The 18,715-nt window shown below is 39.3% G+C and overlaps 1 protein-coding gene across 2 annotated transcripts in view; it reads right to left on the reverse strand.

Annotated features, from left to right (window-relative positions):
- Positions 1-18,122, reverse strand: part of klf12a (Kruppel-like factor 12a) — a 37,447-nt gene extending 19,325 nt beyond the window's left edge. For both annotated transcript variants that reach the window (XM_036563386.1, XM_036563385.1), the window contains exons 1-2: positions 17,871-18,122; positions 2,191-2,262 (exon numbers count right to left, since the gene is read on the reverse strand). In XM_036563386.1, coding sequence (XP_036419279.1) covers positions 2,191-2,256 — 66 coding nt within the window. In that variant the 5' untranslated portion in view covers positions 2,257-2,262; positions 17,871-18,122. The remainder of the gene's footprint in view (positions 1-2,190; positions 2,263-17,870) is intronic.
- Between the last annotated feature and the right edge of the window lie 593 nt (positions 18,123-18,715).

Raw genomic sequence — 18,715 nt, forward strand, 5'->3', positions numbered from 1 at the left:
TGAAGCTTTGGAACTCCTGTCTAAGTTTCTCCAGCAGGTGAACTACTAGCATGATTGCCTTACTGTTCATCACTTTGAGAAGAAACAGCCTTAAACCTCATCTAATGAATAGATGTCTGTAACAACTTTTAAAGCCAGAGATAAAAAGTTTATTCCCAAAGGATATTGAGTTACTCATTATTTATGTGATTTCCATCAAAGAATTTAATTAAATCAGTTATTGCTGAAGAGGACTGCGTTTGAATTTCACTGTGAATCAGCTGCTGCTCCAGCTGTTTGAACATGTCTGTGCTGACTAGTGCAGGAGAGTGAAACAGCTTTATTGAATCACTATTTCCCATTTTCATTATCATTCAGATTATTTGTCACTTAACTGTAGACCTATTTAATCATTTGCTTTTTTCAGCCAAAAGTTTCGGCCTTTTTTTCCCCTTTGGCCACTTTTTGGCTAGAAATTTTCAGCGGCCAAATTTTGGTGCATCCCTAGGGCAAAACATTAATGTCCAATGTGAGATGCTGTTACGTAACATAAATCTTGGTTTTAGTTAGTAAAGTACATTTGGGGGCAGTCCGATCCCCTGTGCCAACAGTACGTGCTCAAGTGCCCTTGAGCAAGGCACCTAACCCCCAACTGCTCCCCGGGCGCCGTGGATAGGGCTGCCCACCGCTCAGGGCAAGTGTGCTCACTAGTGTGTATGTGGTGTTTCACTGCATGTATGCGTCAAATGCAGAGCTGAAATTTCCCTGTTGTGGGACTAATAAGGGTCACTTAATCTAATCTTAATAGTATATAGTGAAAGAATACCTAAATTGAGACACAGACCCAATGACAATAACAACACGGCACACAAGAGTGTGTGTTAGCAGTTCTGTTATTCTATTGGAGTTAGGTCAATCAGAACAGGACTGCTATTCCTAAGGAAGCTCCAGGTTTAGCCAATTCCAGAAGGTAATCCACTCCAGAATTATTACTGTAGGTCTGTTATTGTGGAAAAAAAATATAAGTCTAATATAAGAAAAACCACGTCTAATCACTTAAATGACATTTTCCGAAAGCAAAACTAATCCAGCTAGAATATGGCTTTACTTTTGTAGTAGGTAATGAATAATTCATACAGGATAAGAAGCCATAAGATTAACAACCGAATAACAGGCCTAATAAGAGGGACAGAACATATGCAACCCTGAAAATCACACATCTATACACAGACAAAAAACTATACATGTTTCTTGTGACCCTCTCTGTCACATTATCTGAGGCTACATCTGCCCTAATTTTCCGCTGTGTTTACTGCGGTTGGTCGGCTTGGAGGCCACTCAGCTGAAATGGAACTTGTTTTGAAACTTCATTTCTCTCTCTCTCCCTCTCTCTCTCCTTCTCTGCCAGAGCCCCCTGTCCAGCTCTTGCCCCTGAAAGGGGGGCTCCTGCTTATTACAGCTAATTTTCCGAATCCTAGTAGCTTCTGGTCAAGACAGTTTTAATGGGGGACCAAAAGTTTCCAAGAAGAAGAAGAAGAAGAAGAAGAAGAAGAAGAAAAAGGGCTTTGGCACAAACAGAGTGCGCTCTGCTTTATGACGCACTTCAAAACTGCCCACGCACGTCCTGCGCTCACGCCGCTCACACACACAACAGTCAATATGAAAGACAAAGACAACAAGGAAGGATAAGCACACTGGCCTAATTCTGCAGTGCACTCTGTAACATATAAAATTAAAAACAACACAAAAAATCAAGCAAAAAATAAAATAAAACTAAGAAAAATAAAATAGTAATAAAAAAATAAAATAAAATAAAATAAAATAAAGGAATACAAATGAGCTTTAAAAATCCTAAAATAGAAAAATAAAAAAAATATTAAAATGAAGACAAAATTATACAAAAAAGAAATAAACACACATGAAAAAGTAAATGTAATAAATAAAATAAAATAAAAATATAAAAAAACTATGTTAAAAATAAAATAAATAAATGCAATAAAATGAAATAAACAACAACTACAATAAATAAAAATAAAAGCATAAAACTGAAATAGAAATGAAATAATGGAAAAAATGAAAAACACATTGATAAACTAAATAACATGAATGAATTGGACAAAAGTTTGTTTAGCTTTGCATAATCTACGAATTTAAGCTGAGCTCTAGTTCAGTCATGCTTTAGCTTTTGCTGCTGCTGCTGCTGCTGCTTACCCGTCTCTGTGCCTGCAGGGGCTCCGTTTTGACTCGCAGGACAGGCATCCCGTCCAGCATCAGCATCCTGCTCTGGGGACACACAGGGCGACAGAACAGGCACATTAGCCTTCCTCATACTGAAATACATGATACACTATATTTACTTGATTCTAGGTTCATCATTTCCACACAAATAAAAAATATCACATCCTCACAGTTATTACCACAAGCAAGGAAACTGACTGACAAAACTGTGTTCATGTGGAAATAATGTAAACATTTGAATCAAATCAATTCAGGGCTTTACTTTCTTGACTGTAAATAATAAAGGAATAAAAAATGTAAAGGAATGCATGAATCAATGCTAGACAGAGAGGTAGAGAGTGATGCGTTAAAATGCGTTAGTCTAACAGTTTGTGACAGGTTGGACCCACCAGGGTGGATAAAGTGTAATGAACCGCTGTAATTGTACTACGAGTCCTTTTTACAGTCATATGGCATATAAAAGCAGCACAGATGCAGTGCCTAAGTGAAGTGTTGAGCTATTTAAGAGCTCCACGCGCCCCCCCACCACCAGCACGCTGCCCCACCCCCACACACCCCCACACCTCATCATGAATAAATTCATCCAGTGGGCAGCTGGCTGAACATGTGTAGATACTGACAGGCAACACGTGAAATTTTTATGCTTCATGTGATGGATTGTGCATATGAATGTAGTTGTCAGTGTCTTGCACTAGTCTTGTGTGTTTTAAGCTGATTTTAGAATAATAATGAGTGTCAGTAAAGTGCACATGACTATGTTAAGTGCTTTGTTTTACTTGTTTTTACAGCCACATGTTCGATTTTTTAACCAAGAGAGCTATTACATATAAATATTTACATTTATATAATACATATGGGATGTGTCACTATTACTTACTATGTATATGTATATGCAAAAGTTTGAACATCCAGTCAAATTACATATTTTGTTGATGTGAAGTGAAAATAAGTTAAATTATTATTACATTACATTTCATAAGTTCTATAGGGAACAAACGTAAACATGAGATTTTTCTGCAAATTTTCACACAATGTTCAAAACCACAAACAGAACTTGAGACAAATTTCAAGAGTTAAAAAGCTATTTAATTCATTTGCTCAAGAAAACACTTTTATTATAATAAATACATTATTAACTGCAGCATTAATAGTTTGATCACTCAGTTTTTCATTGACTTCATTGGCCAGGTATGTGGGCAGTGAATTTGAGCAAATCTATAGGATGGCTGGAACCAAACCTTTTGCTATAATTATGTTTATTTGCATTTATTTTAATTCTAATAAGGCAATTTTATGAACACAAAACATGACTGTCAGGACAAAAAATTGTCTACAGTTTCCTTAAGAGCCTAAGATTTTTTTCACAGTACTGCGACACATACATAATACACACAGGCCATGCTATTGTTGCATATGGGTACCTACAGTTGTATGAAAAACTTGAACACTCCTGGTGAAATTACACGTTTTGTTGATTTTGTAAGTAACACATTTGGGAATTTAAATTTAACAAACTTAAATGCGGTTTTATTCAGTGTAATTTCTGAGTTTAACATACTGGAAAGAAATAAAGCATAAAATATAAATAAATTACAGTGTGTCATAACTTTTGCACAGACCACATTTTGTTTTAATTTTTGTCCAATGTCAAATTCAGCAAATGCACAGTAATTGTACATTAAACCCACACAGACTGTAGAAGATGAGTTCACTTGTTAACTTATTTTCACTTAGAAAATCCACAACACACATCAATTTAACCAGGAGTGCCCAGACTTTACGTATATAAAGTCTATAAGAACTGTGCATACGCAAAAAACATAAGAGATAACCATGAATAAAAAAACAAATACACCTATGTGTATGTGTCTGGACAAGACTTGACTCATAAACCACCAAAAATTCCATCACAGTCACTAAAGCATTGACCAACACTGTAATTCTAACAGACATGGTAACAGACATGCTGTACCATTCAACTACTGCAAGCCTCCTTGTTGGCAAGGAGTGGATACTAGTCCAGGAAATCATAATGCAATCATGACACATACCTAACCTTATCAGTGTATGCATTACACAACTTGAATTTACTGGCAAAGCAATGGCCTTTGTGCAATGGATCAGCATATCACTCCCCAGCCATCATTGCCATGCTATGGATGTAAGGAAAAAAAACGTGCAGAGGCAACAGTATTATACCGCCTCCTCTTACAAAAAAATGTTGCATGGTTTTGCACTACAGTGAACACGTCTCAGGCTGGAGGGGTTCAGCAGGCCAGCGGTGCTTTCATAGCTCAGCATGTACAGTAGCGTGTTGATAAATGGAGCTGGTCGATTGCGTGTGGAAATCACCTCGATTCTCAGTGGCAGCCGCTGATTCAGGAGAGACACAAAACAGAAACATGCTGACTGCTCCGGCCTCCGCTGACCTGCTTTCCGAACCAGTATTTCTCTGCGTATGTGTGTGAGCAGTAAAACAGACAGGATGTCAGAGGAAATGGGTGGGGTCCAGAATGGCTGCACACCAATTACAAGTCCACAACCCAGGCTCCTGAAAGTGTCCCAGAACACCTAAACCTGCATTAACCTCCTAAACTGCAGGCTTATTATTCCACAGCCGCCTGGACGACCCACACTTTTCAAAAGTATTGAGGCGAGACTTGAGGCTGACTTTATTCCAAAAAAAAAAATATCTCCACCCTCTATAAGCTCATAGACCATTAACAGACACTCAAGTTCAGTGGCAGAGCCAGTTAAAACCTTCGCTTCAGCTGTTGGAGGGAGAAGGGACCTTTATTATATATTAAGAAAGAACAAATATCGAAATATCTAATTCTAATTTATGGTCACTGTGTCACTATATATGGTCACTATGTGAAATATACTATTTAAATATACCATTGTTGAAGCATGCAGACTCAAGCAAGCCAATATGTCTCCACACACACACACACACACACACACACAAAATAACAACTTAATAACAAACTATAGGGCATTTTTCTGCACATTTTAGTGCACATTTTCTACTTTCATGCTGAGACTCACTTTCAGTTTTTCAAAGAAATCTGCAGGGATATTTTTCACACACAAGTCTTAGAAGTTGGTTGCATTTTCTGCTTCTCATAACGCAACCCAAATTACAAATTTAGGTTTAGCAGTCCATAAAACCTTTCTCTGCATCATAGATGTCCAAACAGGGTTATAGAGCAAACATTCTACTTTTTTTGTCTGTTTTATTTTCTCAGTAAAAGCTTCTTGTCAGCTACACATCCTTTCAGACTCATAGTCTTGAGTTGTCTTATCACAGTGGAAGGATGGAGAGAAACTACTGTGGAGTTTTCAGATCTGAAGTAAGAGTGGAGCCTAATTTTCTCCTCTCTCACAGATGAAAGCTCTGTTAAGCACTGTTTATCTGACGGTGGCGGTCCATCAGGTCTTGCACGATTGTCAGGAGTCTCATTTTCATTATTTTTTTAATACATTTTTGAACATCAGTTTTGGAAACTCCTGTTTTTTTCCTTGTCATTTGACTTTCCCCTTCCTTGTGCAAGTGGACTTTTGCACAGTATTGTATATGAAAAGGATTTGCAGGTGTAGTGTCACCTCTGTATTACGTAGTTATTAATATTAAGACTTATTCATTAACTACTTTACATTATATGGTATCTAAATGGAAGAAGAGTGGATCCTTACTATTTAAGAAGTTAACACAATGATTCTGTAAACACTATACTTCCTGATACATCCTATATTTGCCAGAAGAATCCTTTTTAATGCAGCTTACTGACTAACCGTCAACATCTTACATCATAGTGGACAAGAGCGAGAGCCATATGTTAGACAGCTGTGTCCCTGTAACACCTCATACAACCTCTATGAGGCTTGAACATACCCCAGAACATCAATAAATCACTACACTAGAGGTTTATTGCCACATACAGACACTGCAAAAGGTTCATAACCTGAGTTCTCAGCAGCAGATGCTAACACTGAGACTGTAATGGTTGCTAATGACTGACTTGGTCTGCAGAAATGGGAAGTGAATGACTATCATTGGGATCAATGAAAGGTTGTGGTTGGAATCCGTACTTGAGTTGAATAGCCTCTGTGGGCAAGAGAGATTTTCTTTGGCACTTATTTTGGTGAGAGAGAAGTTTTGGTGATAGAAGAGCTGGCCAAGATCAACCTTATTCAGAATGAGGCATGATATGTCAGTGAGGAGAGTTCAAGGTAGATTCACTTCAGTCTACACTTAGTAGGAGATGAGTGGCTATTTCACAGAGCCAGACAAAAAACCAAGATGTGGCCAAGTGCATGTAAAGGAATACTTCTCCTGAATATGCTAATGTTGCTAATAATGAATAAAAGCAAGGTGCCAAACCAGTATTACATAAATGTGACTACAGATGAGCTAAGCAATTGTTAGCCATGACGTCATTTTTAGGAAAAGTACACCTTAAAGTACCTAAAGTAAGAGTGCTGAGCGAGGGTCAGCTCTGTTAGAACGGAATTCCATTGATTTCTCCAAAGTTCTGTGTTATCAAATTTATTTATATGAAGATATAAATGTGAAATAATGTGAAATGCACCATTCTTGAGAAATGCTTCATTCACAGCAGTGGTGATAGGAACCAGACGTCTGAAGTGTTTAACCCTTTTTTCACAGCAGCCATAAAATGCAAATTCCACCTGTTTTGGACATCTCTCGCTTGAACTGAGCAATATTTTTGTTCTTCAATATTGTTGATAGAATACATTTTAGTATGATTTACAGACATGGAAACTATTTTCATTTTCGTATATGAGCAAGCAAATCAACATTTGTAAAAATGTGTTTATTGTGTTTAAATACTATTTTTATTGTGGCAGTTGTACATGCTTTATTAATATCAAGAAAGCTGCAGTTGTACTGTCAGTTTTATCTCAGCCTGGCCATCTTTGTGGAGAGGTGTGAACTGTTTTCACACCAAGCGGTTCTAACCCCTTTCACACCTCATTGCTCGCTAGCAGCTCAACACAGAGTCACAGCGTTTCACACCCAGAGAGCCAACAGTGTTCTAGTTAAATTAATAGAGTTACAAAGAAATATATCAATTGAAAATATCAGAGTCAATTTCCATTCAGGATGGCCATGCTAAAAAGGCTAACGCCTCTAAAAGCTCCCGCTCAGAAGGTTATTACATTAACTCGTTACAAATACGTTGCCTGATTCCTATTGTTTTATGAAAGTTTTTTTGCAAGCTTTTGGCCTAAAATGTGAAAAATTTATAAGCAAGGCACAAAGGTACATGCAGAAAATTCCACACCAAAAAAACTTTTTTTTTTAACAGATTTACCTCTATTTTACCATTTTTAACGTTTATCATAACAAAACTCAGGTGATGTGTAGGTTCACTGGTCATTTTTGATAGTAAATAAAACATTTATTTATTATATCTTTATATATTTATTATATCTATATCTATAGTTGTGATGTAGACATTGTACTAGTTTCACCACTGTAAAGAAATATGAGTCAGTAAGTTTCTCTACAATAAAGCATTTTACATCACACTCTGAATGAATTTGTTTACATGTCAACAACTTTGAAAATCAGTAGAATTCCCCTTAAATCCATAAGGATAACCGCATTAGCTATGAAAGTCAAAGTGACCGGTTTGGCTTGATGTACTCATAGTTGAAGAAGAAGTCTGGAAAGGGATTGATCTCTTCATTTTAATTCCAGGATTACACTTAATCCTTGTCTGAGAAACTCACCAGAAAAGAATTAACTACGCATAACGGGACATCTCTTGGCCCGGAAAGATGAGTGCTGAAAACTGGACAGAGACAAGAAAGCAGTGACTCAACATTTTTGGACCATGTTTTGTAAAGGAGACAGTTTCATCAGAGTGCGTGACCTCAGTCAGGTCAGCATGACTTCCTTCCACCCTTCTGCACTGCCAATAACCAGATTCAAGCTTTACCCCCAGTGCCTCCTGCGCAAACGCTGCCAACTCCACCTCTGTTAAATGCTCTCCCTCCTTACGCTGACAGATAACAGTGTTAATGGCCTTTATTTCCTGTCTTCTTGGCTCTTTCACTGTTTTGCTGCTTGAAGTTTGAAGCAACTTCACCCAAGAGTGCTAACATTGCTAACAGTGAATAGATGCTGGCATGGATCACTCGGCATTAATTGATTTGAATAATGCTGACTGGCAGCTAACTTTAACTGACCACTAGTAGTATTAATAAGCATCCCTTTATTAAACAACATTCCTTTACAATGATGATCCTTAATGATCTAAAACAAAATGTAGACAAATTTCTCTTCAATGCAAATGTAGTTGAATACCCAAGACTTCTTTAGTGCCCAAAGTTAGCTTCTTTAGTTTTGCTTCTATTACTTGATAGCTTCATTAGCCTTGCAGTTCTAGTGCAAAACCAAAGAAACAAATGTTGGACACCAAACACATCTTGGCTGATCGGCTACATTTGGGCTAAGAGGAAAATTGTATAAATTTAATTTTCGGCTGAAATATTGCTTTAAGGTTTAGGTAATAGAAGCTCTTGCTAGATGGTTATAAATCTTCTACCCTAAGTACAGAGTCATCTGGAATTTATATTCACAGAGTACTAATCTAACATCAGCATCATCCTAACCTGCACTAATCCTATTGTCTATATGTTAAAGATCTACTCGGAGACCAGACTGATGTCTGGACGGACCCCCTGCCATCTAAGGCTGCTGTCAGTGACAGATAACAGAGATGTCTTGGTCTTCCCGCTCTGGATCCGCTTGCAGGAACACAGGCCTGTCCTGCTGGATTCTCCTGCTTTGCGTAATCAGTCCTCGCCAAAAAAACCCAGTAGTGACTTCAGACTTTCCATTTCAGCGGCGCTAGTTTTCCTTGGCGGGACGGCTCGAGTCAGATGGGGGCTGCTGCTGGGCAGAGCCAGGACATTGCTGAACCTCAGAGAGCGTGTGTGCATGTGTGAGTTTGTGTGTGCACTCGGGAGAGGTGAACTGTTCCACTGTCTGTTTTCTACGAGAGAGAATGCATTGCGTCCAAGATATAACTGGAAAGGCACTTGGACAAGACCAAGAACAAAAACAACCGAAGGGCCGAAACTGAACGTCCCAGTTTCCTCAAACCAATCTCTAGTTTAGAGGAGTATCTGAACATTGTCAGGCTAGTGTTCAGCCAATAGGAAAGGAAATAAATATCTTTTACATGTAAATTTGGGGTCATTAATTTTGTTTGCTGAAGCTAACTCTTTTGAAACTCAGCAGCCAAAAAAAAATAAAGTCCCTCCAAAATGAAGGCAGAAGCAGACATGTTTCTGTCTTCAATACAGCTAATTAGCTAGCCGACGTCAGCTTACACAGAGGCTAGTTAACGTTAGCTTCAGTTCAGCACAGTGCATTCAACTGTTTAGTTTACAACTGAATATGCTATGTATAATATTTACATATTTTACTAGATATAGAGGTTGGTGTCACATATCATACCCTTCAACTGTCCTTCAACTGCCTTAGCTCTTAGCTCTTTTTCATCAAGGACCTTAAAACACCAAGCCATTGATGAGCATCTGTGGCTGATCATTGCCCATAGCTTTTGTAAAAAGTCCCACACTGATGACTGTTATCAGTTTCTGACAGTGCTGTTTCGTTTCAACTTAAAGCGTAACTCTTAAAATCACTGCAGAAGCCTATTAGCCCTTTGCTATCTGCTGAGTTGATCAGTCTAGACCTTTGCAGGTCTTCCAGCTTTCCTTTTCAGTTTTCCTTTCACACAGACACAGAAAGTATGTGGGTGTTGGCCTTCAGCTGTAGTCTTCACAGTGTGTTTAAGCGCCGCAACTTTTCACAGAAGACATGAAGCAAAGGTGAGCTAACGGAAGGCCTTGGCTGGCTCTAGTGATGTCTAGTGCTAGACTTGATCTGTGTGCAGTGGAATGAACCCATCTCCTTACTTCACTCTATTTACTTAGCATAATGATTTGCAATGTTGTATCTTTCTTTTGGTCATCCAACACCAGGACTGTTAAAACAGTTTTTCATTTATGAATACAACAATAAACAATAAGCATATAATCACACAGTAGCTTACAGTCTACATTACACACTAATTACACTCACTTTACAGTTAAGCTATTTCTCATCTGCAGTCTATTAAAGCTAATAAAATAGATATCTCCTTTAGGTTTTTTAAGTTTGCTGCTGAAGTTCAGCTTCTGCACTTTCCCCATCCTTCTCCCTGCTCTCCCTCAGAGCTAGCCAAAACATACTCCTTCACACATCTGTTATTGATTTGGGGCATGGCCCGAACACCTCGGATTCTATCTGTCTGCCTGAGACACCCCGACCCCCTACAGCCCAGCTGACGACAGGTCAAGCTCCGTGGAGTATGGAGGTATCAAAGAAGCTTTTAGAAAGATGCTGGCTGTCTTTCGAGCATAGTGGAAAACGGAGTCGATCCAATAAGACAAATGTCTTTTCTCTTTAACAATAGACTAATCAGAGCTGACAGGATGTGTTCCAGACTGACACATGCAAGCGCACTCAGAGGAGTGAAAAAAAATGTCACAAGTCTTTCCTGTCACAACGTTGGCCAAACGAAACCTTGCACAAAGTGCTACAACTTTTTCTCTCTCATTTTGCTTTTCTCTCCTTCTCTTTTTGTGATTTTGTCATCAATTCCGTGCCTAACACCTCGCCATGTGTCATAAGAGTTCATGTCCTGTTCTAAGAGCAGCTTTTTTTTAAATGTAGTTATCTTACAATGATTCAGTGATGTAGGCTTTCAGAAGCTAATGTCTGATCAGTATGAAAAAAGAAACAGGTTAACAAGCCCATTCTCCCTCTTGGCCTCTCGGTCCCAAGCTGGATCTGCTGGTGCTGCTGTGCGCTCTTGCATGGAGAACGCGTGCCAGAAAGATCTGAAGCCGCCTCTTTAGTGTTCCCTTGGACGGGCTCAGACAGATGTGTGCAATTTGACTTGAACTATTGAACCGCATGCTCTCAAACTGTTTATTATCAGAGGCCCCAGGATCGCGCAATAAGTGAAGGCCATCACTGTTTGGCGATATTGTGCAATGGCGCGGTGAAGACCACGAGGAGGCCTGTGAAAAACGCGACGTAGTGAAGGTGCTCGTAAAGCACGAAGATTTGCCGAGATGTGGCGTGAGGATTTATCGACCACCTGAGGATTATTAGCTTTGGTATTACGCCGTAAGCCTAACGAGTGACCTCATGCCAAACCATGACCTCAACCAATGAAGTGGCAACTAAACAAACAAGACCGTTAACTACTGTGGCTGCGTGTGGAATGGTTCCCTTGTGTAACAGAGCAGCCAGTGCTAGGACTCTAATTAATTACTGTTAATAGCAGTTTTCCATTAAGGTCTAGCACTAGACCTCATCTGTTTGGAGAGGAATGGAACTCTCTTTACTGCAACCTTCTTAGCCTAATTACTCACAACATAGTTGGTGCTTAGACTGTGATGTTTAGAACCACTTGCACTATAGTAAGTGCACTAGTGCATATGTTATGGAAGCCATATTCTGAATTAACCACCGTAGTTATGGGGAGGACAGATATTTTCTTTGTGCATGACTGTAAACGACCAAAAGGTGCTAGCGCCTGGTGTGCTAGCACAGCTGGAAGAGATCTGTGCGCATTCCCACCAGGCCCTGCAGGCTCGGGGGGCAGTGGCTGGCCCTCCCCAGCTGTCCTCGGCATTGTGGGAAAGCCTGGGCTTCCTCTAAAGCAGTGCCAGAAAACACTCATGCAGCATTGTGAGTGCCAGTGACCAACCATGCTAACTAGCGTGACCACTAGCGAAACCGCTAGGAAGCCATACATCATGACCTGCCCGAAAGCAAAACTTGACCAGAAGGACAAACTGAAATGGTGCAAACACAAGAAGACGAGATGAGAGGTTCTTAGGGCAGCAGTACAAATAACACAAAGGAACGCAAGTTAGGGGGCCAAGCACTAAAAATTATGATTGGTTGAATTTACTTTATTCAAATTTGTAAAGAATTTAAAAAATATATATTTTATTATTATACCATTTATGCTAAACATAAGTAAACTCATAACAAAATTGTGTTGCTGTCATATAGTACTGTGCAAAAGCAAAAGACCACCTTTCATTTATTTTATCTCAAGACAAAACAGTCATTAAGTACAAGTTAGTAATTTTTTCAGGAGATATTTCTTAGGAGATTAGGAAAAGTCAGAGGAAAATAAGGGGTTTCCAAAACTGGAGTTCAAAACATTATCAAAAGATAAAGAGAAAATGGGACTGGTAGACCTGGTAGATCACCAAAACTGTCACTATCAGATAAACAGATCTTAAAGCTTTCATCTTTGAGAGAAAATCAAGCTTCACTTTTCAACCCAATACTATAGGTCTGAAAGGATGTGTAGCTATCAAGATGTTACTGAGAAACTACCATTTGTAAATAAAACAAAGAAGTTGAACAATGAATTGGCTACTCCAGAATCCAGACTGCAAACCTCACTAAATGTGTTTGGGTTATTTGGATAGTGAGAAGCATAAAATGCAACCAACTTCTAGGACTGAACTTTGGAGGTGTGAAAAAATTTCTTTGAAAAAATGAAATTCAGTCTCCTAAAAAAAAATGGAAACGGATGGCAAAGAATGAGCACAGTAAATACTGAAACCTCTGATATATTTAATTGATGAGCTAATTTTTTCCTGCTTTCTGTAACTTAATAACAAGTCAAGTTTTGGAAACTCTTCACTTTTTGCAAGTGGATTATCATATCTAATCTCCTCAGAAACAGCTCCTGAAAATGAATTATTTTTTGGCCGTTTTGACTACAAATTACATAATTTTACTTTTGCATAGTACTGTACTTTATAAGCAAATTACTTATGTCAAGTAAATTCAATGCATTATGTTCTTAAGTCTAGGAGAGAAGGAAGCAAATAAAAGAAAACTGCAAAAAAGTATGCAACACATTCTGCTTCACCCAGTCTCGCCTTGGGTGACACCTCACTTTTCAGCAGAAGTTACTGTACTGCCTTTTCTCTCATCCTTCTTAGCTAAGCATTACCGAGCCGCTGCTCATAACGACTCAGGCAGCTGTGTTTGCCTCCCGACACCACACGCACACTCTTATGGGACTGGGCAAGGACTGTTATTCTCCTGCCTGACCTGTGCTCGGCTGGAAAAGCTGCAGCTGCAACTGCAGAAAACGGAGAGACATTTTTTGCTTTTTTGTTCTTCTGTATTACTATTACTATAAGTAGTAGAGGGCCCATAAAATGGAAAGCAGAATTTTGTTCACTTCTTTTGAAAATTTTGATGTATTATGTGAACAATGTTAAAGTTTCATAACATAGCTTTCACTCTCCAGTCCATACAGTCCATATATGGACACTGAGCTGCAAAAACAACCCATTTAGACTTAACTCTTCTGTGATGTCACAAGCATGTTTACAAGTTTACAAATCCACCTATTCAGCCTACAGCTGTTTAGCCCCACCCATTCATGCTGAAGTTATAAGGAGTTGTTTCAGTATACAGGGTACAGTACAGGGCAGCCAATCAGAGCAAAGCTCATTTACATACATCCATCTTAAGGGCTTAGAACAGCCTCTTTAATTCCTTTAATGTGTGTACACTGGAATGGCTAAGGAAATGAAAAAGGGAGATTAAAAATTATTTCATGATTTTAAAATAATTATTTTTAGTACATTAAAACACACACATGTTATAAGTAGACATCAGGGGGAAAATACAAGCAAAATGTAGGATATGGGCCGCTTCCATTGCTTTGGTTATAGCTGTTAATTGCACTTCATGTCTATACAGCCATCTGAATCTGAATCTAGAATCTAGAGAGTGAAAGAAATGCAGGGTGAGAAAGAAAGAATGAGAGAAGGATCAATAGACGAAAGACAGCTACAGATTTCTTTTTTCTGTATAATTATCACTATTAGTATTAAGCATTACTTTCCTTGTTTTGGCAACAGTTGTTAATTACAGGTTATGAAAGAGATACAGAAACAAAGAGAGACTGGCAGAAAGAGAAAGAGAGAGAGGGAGTCTTTTAAGATTGTTTTTGATGTACATCTGTATGTGTGTGAGAGAAAGCGAGAGATCAAGGAGAGAAACCTCAGACTCACACTAGCATACCCATGCCACATGCTAACACAGCAGAACACAGCTGTTGATCAGTGACAGATTCTTAACCAATAACCCTGTCCACATGTAACCACCTCCCCCACCTCTCCCCTCCTTCCCCTCCTTCCCCTCTCTCCCCTGCTCCGCTACAGCAAGGTCAGGCCCCACCAGGAGGTCCCTGGGAGTCATGGGGTCAAAGTTCGGCCACAGGAAGTGCATCCGCTAGCCGCGTTCCGGCGTTCCGGGCTTCGGCTCTTTCCAGAGCGCTGCTTAATGGGCCTGGCAGTCACCGGGGAGAGCCCCTATTTCCCGTACACTACACAAACCACCCTACTCTCTGTAGGTCGGTGAGTCATAGATGTGCGTGTGATTCACTTGGGTTTTTGTGCCAAACAGAATCTGATGCAGTATCACTCTCGACAAAAAGCTTCAGAAACCGACCATCTCTAATCCAAGGCTAGACTAGTTCACACTCATACAGCATTGTAGAGCACTGTGAGAATCCAGTGACGACTGTTCATTTATATCATTTCCAATCAAAATGGCCATTAAGTACAAATTATTCATTTTCATCAGAGACATTTCCGAGGAGATTAGATAAGGAAAGGGAAAGTCAAAGTTTCCAGAACTGGAGTTCAAAAAATGATTCAAAGTTACAGAGAATATGGGACTTTTAACAACAACGCATGACCTGCTAAACCACCAAAACTGTCACCCACAGATAAAAAGCACTTAAAGCTTTCATCTTTGAAAGAGAATCAAGCTCCACTTTTGCTTCAGATCTGAAAACATTCTGTCCATCCTTTCACTCTGAGAGGACATCTCGACACAATCAGTCTAAAGGGATGTGTAGCTGTCAAAAAGCTACAAAACAATGGACTGACCACCCCAGAGTCCAGGTCAACGTCACTGAGTGTGTTTGGATACTAAGAGGCAGAAAATGCAACCAGTTTTGAAGACTGAGCTTTGGAAGTGTGGAAAAATATCCTTGCAGATTTCTTTGGAAAACAGAAAGCAAGCAATTGTATTGTATTTAGTTGTTCAGGCTTTTGTTTAATTGTATGTTAATTCTATTTTCAGCTTTTATCTTGATTCTGGAAAAGTAATAACTTGTAAATAATGGCCATTTTGACTGAAAATTAATAAATGAACGGTAGTCTCTGACTTTTGCTGTACCGGACATGTAGCACCTAATCTAAACCTAATTAAAACCTATAAAGCCTGTAAAAAAAGATCAATTTCAGGTTCTGATCATGGGGAACCCCATGAACCACACTTTTCTGTTGTGGCTGGTCTTGAATGAATTTTGATAATTAGCAGATGAATCAGTGTTAGATAAAGGCAGTAGTTCCCAATGCTGATCCTGGAGTATAGACATCCTGGATATTTTGGTGTCTTCCCTGCTGTAACATTCCTGGGGACTGTTTTACATAATCAGGATTTCTCATTTAGCTAGATAACCTAAGCCAGAAGTTGAGATTTGGCCAGCAGGGCTGTTCTTGACTTCTTCTCCTTCTGGATAGGCTCGACTATAGCTTAAAATATCTGGCCAACTGAAGAATCTTGCTTTGCAAAATGTCCCAGTGATCCAACTAATCTACTAATCAGCTTGGTAAAGCAAGTAAAATACTGAAACACTGTCGCTGTCAAGAAAATGGAGAAAGAAAACGTATCTTTACTTTCAATGCAAGTTAAGGTAACAAGCATTGGTCATTTTGGACCATTTCTATTGATAAAATAGCTAAAAAATACAAAGCAGAGATGCAAAATTTTGTTTGATGATATGCAGGGCAGCAGTTCTCCAGGACTGAGATTTGTACTATCTTGGCTTCTGTATTCTAGATGACATACCTAACTAGCTCCCTTCATCATCCCTGTTGACTCTGGCCATGTTTGCATTTCGCCCACACTCCTTTGACCTTTGGCCTCTCCCTTCACTGTAGACGTGCGACCCAGCTACGACAACAAATCGGCCAAGGGTGAACCTGCCTGGGCCTGCGGGGTCAGCAGAGGGCCAAAACATGGCCGACGTTTTGCTCACATTCCAGATGTTTCAGCTGTGGAAGGTTCTTGGAGAAAGGGCAGGCCCAATGACCCCAAGCCTCTGGGCCCCTGTGACCGGAGAACGTAACTCAAAGCTCCAGAGGAGAGACCACTGCCAGACTAATAGGCGTACAGGATGAACGTTCAGGTGTGTGTGTGGGTGGCATGATGCTCAACACTTTGCTCCAGTGGAACGGATGGGTAACGGATGGATGCTGTGCTGCTCTTAACTACACTCTGAAAAATAAAGGTTCCTAAATAGTTCTTGGTTTGGAAATGCAGTTCTAGGAAACCTTTAATTGACATATACATTATGTGGATGTTCTTAAAACTTTCAAAAGCTTCAACACACATCTGCTACGTTTGCTTTAAATAATAATCCACTGAAAGATTCTTAAGGTGGTTCTCCTGTGGCATTCATTCACCTTTATTTTTAAGCCTATACTAGAAAATGTGGTTCATTCAGTGGTTCTCAATCGTGGTCCTGGTCATGGAGTATTCTACTCCTCTCATTTTGATGTGTTCATGTTCTCACATGTGTAATCATCTAATTAACAAGCTTTCTCCACATGACCTTGGCATGTTCCTATAAGCAAACCTCATCTGAGGTTAAGTGAATGCATCCAGCAGTCCAAGACCAAATCCAGATACTAAACCTAGGGCTCTTCCGTCTAACTGCTATTGACTGGAGGAGGCCAGTCTTCACCAGGCTGCAGATATTGTTGTTCCAAAAAGCTGTGCTTGGTATTTGGAAGAGATCCAACATAAGTATCGCACAGCGAGTGAGAGTAGCACTCTGGGAGGCTCACGCAGTGTGCGCATAATGTATACATAGCTGTCCATGTGTTGCATATATGCTGGTCTTCTCCATGCTGAGGATAGTATTGACACCGCTAATAGGAATTTGTAGACATACAGACAGTGGTAGTAGCAGTCATGTATAATTATACAGCAAACATTGTGTCTACTTATAATATGTCAATCAAGCCTCTATAGGTGAGTACTTTTTGTTATGTTTAACATAATTTTACAATAATCTGATGCTAGTAAGAGTACATATTATGAGACAGTGGAAGTTTAATCCAAATCAGTCACATGATATCAGGTGTCACTGATTATGGACTATTCTAAATGATAATCATTATCAACAATGCATTTTGTAAAGAATGCATTCCCCTATAAACAGATGAAAAGATTACTGCTCAGCTACTGTAAATATTAAAGAAATATCATAATCACTGAAACCATGCACATTTGAATATCTCATTTGAATTCTTTCACTTAAGTTGAGGGTCACTCTAACTAGACTTGATTCGTGTAAGTAGCTACGGCTGTCAGAGTGACAGATAGCAAGCTGTGCGTTGACAGTCAACTCAGTGAAATGACAGTTGAGCCACAATGTGTAAAAGGGCATAAAGAGAGAGAAGAGGCAGGCAATGTAATGCAGATTTGAGGAACTAACCTTGTTTGAAGTCTCGGACCGTGAGGGCAAGAACTGTTATCCTTTTTAGCGTCCTTTTGGCTCTCTCTCTCTTTTTCTTATGCTCTGTCTTGTGTTCCTGTGTGGTCAGCTTCTTGTTTGCTGTACTACCTCTCTCTCTCTCTCTCTCTCTCTCTCTCTGTCTCTCTCTCTCTCTTTCTATCTCTCTCTCTCTCACTCGTTCCCCTCCTCTTCCGTGGGCTACTCAGGAGGAAATGAATGGGGAGCTCTCTCACTGAGCTGTTGTAGTCTGAAAGCGCGCATCACATGACCATTCTGAATGAAGAGAAGGGGGGTGGACCCTTAGGCTGCCAGGGGCGAGGACAATGTACACCCACCCTGGTGGAGGACTGTGTGTGCATATTTGTTTGTTTTCATACATTTCCAGGACGAAAATATTCTGACTTTGTAGGGAAAACACAATTGACCTCTGATGTCTAGATCACCACAATGGTTTTAACTTCGTAAAGCACTTCAAGGTTCATTTGTTTAAAACTGAAAGGGTAAAACCATTTCTGTTTGGATACTGAGGTTAAGGATATGGTTAGGTGTAGGCTTAGGCTTGGAACATTCTGACTACATGTAGTTACATATATGATATATGTAATAAGGCCTATATTATTATATAAGCACTTACAAATATATAATACATATGAAACATATCATTACCTATAGGTATTTATACCTTATAGGTGTATATATATATATATATATATATATATATATATATATATATATATATGGGCACTTACACTTAACTTACAATGAATATCAATTATCTTTTCTTCTTCTCCCAGTTCCTATCTATATCATTATATATAATATGA

Source organism: Colossoma macropomum, unplaced genomic scaffold, assembly GCF_904425465.1.
Source record: "Colossoma macropomum unplaced genomic scaffold, Colossoma_macropomum, whole genome shotgun sequence".
In the NCBI taxonomy this organism is placed as follows: Eukaryota; Metazoa; Chordata; class Actinopteri; order Characiformes; family Serrasalmidae; genus Colossoma; species Colossoma macropomum.